The 6,578-nt window shown below is 40.4% G+C and overlaps 1 protein-coding gene across 2 annotated transcripts; it reads left to right on the plus strand.

Moving 5' to 3' along the window:
- The first annotated feature begins 201 nt into the window (after positions 1–201).
- On the plus strand, positions 202–2,190 carry LOC109177527 (zinc finger protein 4-like). Of its 2 annotated transcripts, none has more exons than XM_019326902.1 (2): positions 202–544; positions 1,113–2,190. In XM_019326902.1, exon 2 carries the CDS (start codon positions 1,144–1,146, stop codon positions 1,906–1,908), a length of 765 nt encoding a protein of 254 aa, XP_019182447.1. In that variant the 5' UTR covers positions 202–544; positions 1,113–1,143; the 3' UTR covers positions 1,909–2,190. The 2 variants fall into 2 exon arrangements, with proteins under 2 accessions (XP_019182447.1, XP_019182446.1); XM_019326901.1 differs by having other exon boundaries at positions 203–544; positions 1,102–2,190.
- Positions 2,191–6,578: the final 4,388 nt, after the last annotated feature.

The raw sequence follows: 6,578 nt of genomic DNA on the forward strand, positions 1-6,578 counted from the left end.
TTACTCGGTGGTGGAGTGTAATTGGAACATAAATTATTGTAGGTGTCATTAACGACAGGCGCACGAACAGGGAAAGTAGGAGCAGACAGAGAATCTTTTAGGTGGGACTACTGAATATGAATGACTTGAGTAACGGTTTTGCTCTTTGTGAAGAGGTTTTAGCGTATACCCATAGTTCCTATGTTAAGGTTTCTTTGTTTTTCAGAAACACCCCAAGAATTAGCACACCCCTCTCTCTCTTCTCTCTCTCCTCATGTCATCTTCCTTTTTCTGTTTCCTTAATTTATCCCCACCACCACTACCCATCTTTTCTCTGACTTCTCTGATGTCTGCACAGACCCCCCACCCCCCACAACCTCAAACCTTTGCTTTGCCATAATTAAACACCACCCCCCACCCCACCCCCTAACTTTTTAAGGTTTAACTTTGAAGTGGGCCTTTTGAGACATACCCATGTTGTCCTTGATGATGCATTACTAGTCTACTCCCACAACTCCACCACTCCACACACAGGGATGCATGTCTGCTACTCTCAAGCAACCTGGTTAGTTAGTTGATGTTCTTGTTCTTGTTTGTTTCAATTTCAAGATTCTTTTTTTATTTCCCCCTTTCAATTTGTAGTGTTTCTTGTTTCCTTAGCACTATATGTTTCAAATCTTGATTTCCCATAGGTTTCTTATCTGCAACCTAGTATGTATGTGCTTTCCCAGGATGTCTGTCTTCTTGTTGGATGTAGAGTAAAAAAAAAATCTTTTGTTTTTCCATCCTTTTTCTGTTGATCTGGTAAAAGTTATAGATCTTTATTGAATGGAAGTGTCAAGATTCTGTATCTTCTCTGCTGTTTAGCAAATCAAACTTCAAGAACAGCATCTAACCCTATGGTTTATCAGTAGAAGTTTATAGATAATCTGCTGTTAAAATGAGTTCTTGAGGTCTAATGGCTGCAATATCATTGATTGGTGTTTCTGGGATAGAAAACTTTGATTGAATCTGTGTTTTTTTGTGGTGAATTTAAGTTGCAGAATGGTGCAGTTTCTTGCATAATTGATATCTGAAGAGGGTACTGATAAGGCAGGCTTGTTTGTTACTAACTAAATGCAGAAAAATTGCAGCAATCTATCTTAGCTTGGGGTGATCTTTAGTATGATGAAGGGTTCAGATTTTGATCTTGAAGTGGAGGCTTCATCTGAGAATGATTATGATATCATCAGCCAAGTTGGTTCCAACGTATCGATCCAAGAAACCTTAACTGATTCGTCGAAGATGTCTGGTCTCGGGGCACTTCAGTTGAGCACATCAGAGCCTGTTTCTCTCGACCTGTCCCTGGGGTTTAAGCCCGGGTGCTTGGACGAAATGGCCGGCGGGGGGCAGGGGGGGTCTGCAGCGTTCTCGGTTTCCAGCACGAGTGAGAGCAGCAACGAGCTGACGACCCAAACCACGGGATCAGCCAACCCGAGAGTGTTCACTTGCAACTTCTGCAAGAGGAAGTTCTATAGCTCCCAGGCGCTCGGGGGCCACCAGAACGCCCACAAGAGGGAGCGAACGCTGGCCAAACGGGCGATGAGAATGGCTATTTTCTCCGAGAAGTATGCCAGCTTCGCGTCCCTCCCCTTGCATAGCTACACAACAGTAGCAGCAACAGCAGCAGCAGCAGCCAGATCCCTCGAGATCAAAACGCATTCTTCGCTTCATGGCTTTGCACCAACGATGAGGCCACTCGATTTCAGAACCTACTCAAAGTTCGAGCCCACTTTGCTTAGCCAGCCAATTTATGTCGAAGATGACGAGCCTAAGATGTTGTGGCCAGGCAGTTTTCGCCCCGAGGCTGCCTCAACTATGAACCATGTAGAAATGGCACAAATTCTGGAAACTGACAACTCTGCACCGGATCTTACACTCAGGCTTTAACCAGTTTCTAACACTAATAGGCCTCTCTGTACAGAGACACAAAAAAAAAAGAAAAAAAGTGTACACTACTACACATTTTCCAGCCAATCTTGACTTTGGATTACTGTCATCTTTGTCCTCACAACAACATAGGACTCCTGCTCTTAGGAGCCAGTATCTTGTCTTTTGATACTTTCTGCTTTCCCCAACATGTTTTTAGTTAACAGGTTGATGTATTGGAATCTTAGTTCATTGTTGGCTTTTGACAAAAAACCAAAAAAAAAAAAATGCTTTCTTTGTGAATTTGTTCTTGTTTTCTTAACCATCCCTTGAGCTTTCTTATGTTCTTGTTCAAACTCACCTTAAGTTGAATGTGTTTTGAACTCGAGACCTTACTCGAGCCTAGTCAGTTATTGTTCTACTTTTTGGATGACGAGGGAAACCTGCAGGCATCTACACGGTGAGCCTAGCTGGTAAAGGACCACAAGAAAGTAAACTGACCTAAGTTACCCATAATTGACTGGCTCAAACCAAGAAGACCAATAGCAACAGCAACGTTAGGAAGGAGACAAACAAGATAGTGATGATGACAACAGGACAGAGAGAGTATGGTTGCAAATGTTGTCATTGCTTTTGGGATCATGGGACACAAGTTGCCTGTGGGTGTCTTCATCATCAACTCTCACTGGGCACTACCACAAACTTGGCATGGCTGCAATTAGCCAAACAGAAATCCATTCCCTCATCCATTTGCCTAACCATTTTTGGAATTGTGAATTGAATCATGCTGCCTGAAATGACTTGTTGTGAGAGAGACATGCTGCCTGAAATGAACTGCAGCCATCCTCTGATGTAGAAAGCAAGAAGCTTTCACATGCAGGGCAGTGAATTGCAAGTCTGTAACAGCATGCTCCTTGGCTTGCTCCAGAGTTTCAATGGAGGAGTAAATTGCGAGATGTGTAATTGGCAGTTAGCAGTGTTGCAAAAATCACGTCTAGGTGCTAGGCAGTCTCCAGGCAGGTGCCTAGCGATTTTTTCAACATTAGCAGTTAGTAAACAAATTTGTCCACAAATCTCTCATCCCAAGCCCCCAGGGCTCTCACCCCACACCCCAGACTGACAGGATAGTGGAGGAGAGGACTAGTGGGACAGTGCCTGGTGCTCACCACATTAATTGTAACTCTTACATTGAGGCTGCTAAGAGTTTAAGTCTAAATCCGGCGTCTACGCTGACCACAAGGGCAAATTATTGTATGGACCATGGTCCACACAATGTTATGTGCACCATAATAAAAAGTACATTTTTAATATACTAAATGTACATTATTTTTGTACTGAATGTACATTATGTAATATAATGTACACTCAGAACAAAAATAATGTACATCCCCTGTATACAATGTACATTATTTTTGTACTGAATGTACATTATTTTTATACTGAATGTACATTATTTTACAGTAAATAAAAAATAGTCCACACAACTTGTATGAACCATGGTCCACACAATAATGATTGGACCACAAGTTAGTAAGCAAACTTGTTAATACAATAGTCCGTCAAAATATCGACTTTGAAAGTATACTTCGTGTTTAAGAGCTCTGAGTTAAGTCTTTTTAGAGTAAGAGTCGAACTTTGTAAGTACAATATGACTTGAATACTATAGTGGTGCAGGCTGCATACAAAAGGCCAATATATGAATAAAGGCCCATTGAATTACCAAATAGAACCCAAAAACACAAGTTGTAAGCCCAGCCTGTTTCACATGATAATGGGCTTTAGTCTTCAATAAGAAATTTTTGTTTCTGTTCCATAAGTGGGTCAATACCCATTAAATATCCCAATATGGGCCAATTAAGCCCACTTAACTAAAACCCAATCATTGAAGTAAGCCAATTTAAGGTTCTTGATTTAACGGATAGTTATGCTGTGGGCTCGTGCCCAGCGTGCTTCATGCGCACGGATAACGGTGCCGTCAGGCATCGTTGTCTTCCTTTTTTTTTTTTTTTTTTTTTTTTTTCAGACCGCTTCGTGCATATATTCACAGCTTTGTGTTCATAATTTCATAACTGTACATTCATAATTCCATAACTGTACATTCATAATTCTATAACTGTACATTCATAATTCCGTAACTGTACATTCATAATTCAATAACTGTAAATTCATAATTTTCGAAGCTCTATGTTCATAATTGTAAGTTCATAATGTCGGAGTTCTATGTTCATAATTTCATAACTGTACATTCATAATTTCATAACTGTACATTCATAATTCCATAATTGTACATTCATAATTCCATACTGTATATTCATAATTCCATACCGAACATTCATAATTTTCGAAGCTCTATGTTCATAATTGTAAGTTCATAATTCCATAACTATACATTCATAATTCTATAACTGTACATTCATAATGTCATAACTGTATATTCATAATTTCATAACGAATATGCCGTTAACGGCGTTTCGAACAAATTTTTTTTTTAAATTAAAACAGCGTCGTTTTCACGGAAAACGACGCCGTTTTAGCGCCGTGCGCACCTTGCAAGGTGCGCACGTGCGCATAGCATAATTTGCCTGATTTAACCATATAGTACTCTTTCCGTCTCATTTTACGTGTCGAGTTCGATTGATGAGGTTTGACTGAAATTATTTATATTTTTTTAATTTTTTATAATATTAAGTTTAAAATAGTATGTGAAATTTATATTCGACTCATATTGACCTCACATATCGACTACATTGATCCAAACGAGTGCCATATAGACTCCTCTTCAACCCAAGTCTCACTGCTCGTTCCCGATCGAGCTTGATCGGGAAGTTCATTAATGTGACTAGTAGCTAACCCTTTTGCCCTTATTGATCATGGCCTGATCGATTAGTCAAGCACTTGAGAAGATTGATTGCCCACTTGGTCTCATTCCACTTGACCCATTAATCATCTCGGACCCATATCCCCAACACACAAATGGTTGAAATTAATTACAGGTGACAAAGAATATTGAATTGAATTGAATTCCAAATTTAATATAATCCCTCCATTATTTCCCATCCAATACCCCCATCTTCATTTCACCCAAACATCCCATCACAGACACACACACATATGACATATGACAGTTGTTTAATCCGATCTGATCTGATCTACAACTAACATTTGGCTCCACTCTTCACAACCCCCAAAGACCCAAAATACAAGGAAAAAAAACCCAAATATGAGGGGGGTGAAAACCCACAAAAATTGTATATATAATAGTGTATTATGGTCTATATATGATCAAAGCTAAGCGTTACAATTCATGTCTGCACGGGTAGCTTAATTGATTTCATAGTTACAAATTGTGTGCAAAGATGCAAGATCAGGTCCTAGCAGGCATAGTGTGAACTTCAATTCTCGTGGACAATAACACATATTTTTTCACCTAATGGCCACTTAGTCACGTGCCCATTACTTAATGGTATGTAGGGGGTAAATTCTGTCTTGTAACTCTAAGTGACAATGGATCATAAAGAGATAAATCAGCTTATTGCACCATAGTTGATTGGCTCAAAACAATAAAGTTAATAAATTGCTTCTACAGTCTGACCTACTTGACCAGGGTTACCCTTCCACAATGTGGTTGGCCCGGATTCGAAACCCTTGGGGCGAGAGAGTTTTATCTTTAGTGGGCAATGGCAAGAGAGTGACAGTTCATGGGTTTGGCATAGCATGGAGTGTAGAGTGCGCCAAAAAAACGCAATGGTCGCGCTTTAAATGCGGGGAAGACAATTCCGTCAGCGCCTTTCGTGAAGGACAATGTCAGCAGCTGCTAAACCCGAGAGGTGAAAGCTCTTTCACCATCTCCCTTTTCTGTGTATGTATCCCCATCCCTCTTTTACCAAACATCAGATCACACTCTTCCTTTTTTACTACTCTCTCGCAAACACAAAAACTAATACTCCTCATAATGTCATACGATGTGGTTGGACGACATGTCTTCCCTTCTTTCACCTGGCCTGCCCGGACTGCTGCCTGGCTGGCTTGCTGTTTTGGGTTGTTGTTTTCACTTTTCCAGAATTCACATCCACCCGGATCAGGTGTTAAGTGTTAACCAACAAGAATGTTTGGTAAGATTATTGACTCATGTTTTGGTTTAATTTTAATTATGATATAATATATCAAAGATCCCAACCCGGCAAGCCAATCTTCACATTTACTGCCCGCTTGGACAGCTCAGTTGGTTACATGAGTGGAGTTGAATTGGGAAGAATGACTAACGATCGAGTCTCACTAGCTGCAGTGTGGGAGCAGCCTCTCAAAGTGAGAGGAGCTCCTTGTGTGCACTAAGCAAAGGTCTTAGCCTCATGTGGATAGCTCAGTTGGTTACATGATTGAAGTTTGGAAAGAATGACTAGAGATCGAGTCTCACTAGCGAAGGTCTAGCCTCTCAAAGTGAAAGGAGCTCCTTGTGTGCAGTAAGCAAAGGTCTGTGTTCAACTGAGTTACCGTAATTTACATACACCTATCAGGCCAGGGTGTGGGGCCCTTGGAGTTGCACACTTTAGCTTCCATGGCCTATTTACGGGCTAATATGCTGTACTGAGACTCCGTCTCACCTGACTTTATTTCAGCTCCAGTAATCTATCATCCGTTTGTTACTTTCAAAAAAAAAAAAAATTCTCACAATACCTTTACCATAAAAAAAA

This window comes from Ipomoea nil, unplaced genomic scaffold, assembly GCF_001879475.1.
Source record: "Ipomoea nil cultivar Tokyo-kokei standard unplaced genomic scaffold, Asagao_1.1 scaffold0805, whole genome shotgun sequence".
NCBI lineage: Eukaryota > Viridiplantae > Streptophyta > Magnoliopsida > Solanales > Convolvulaceae > Ipomoea > Ipomoea nil.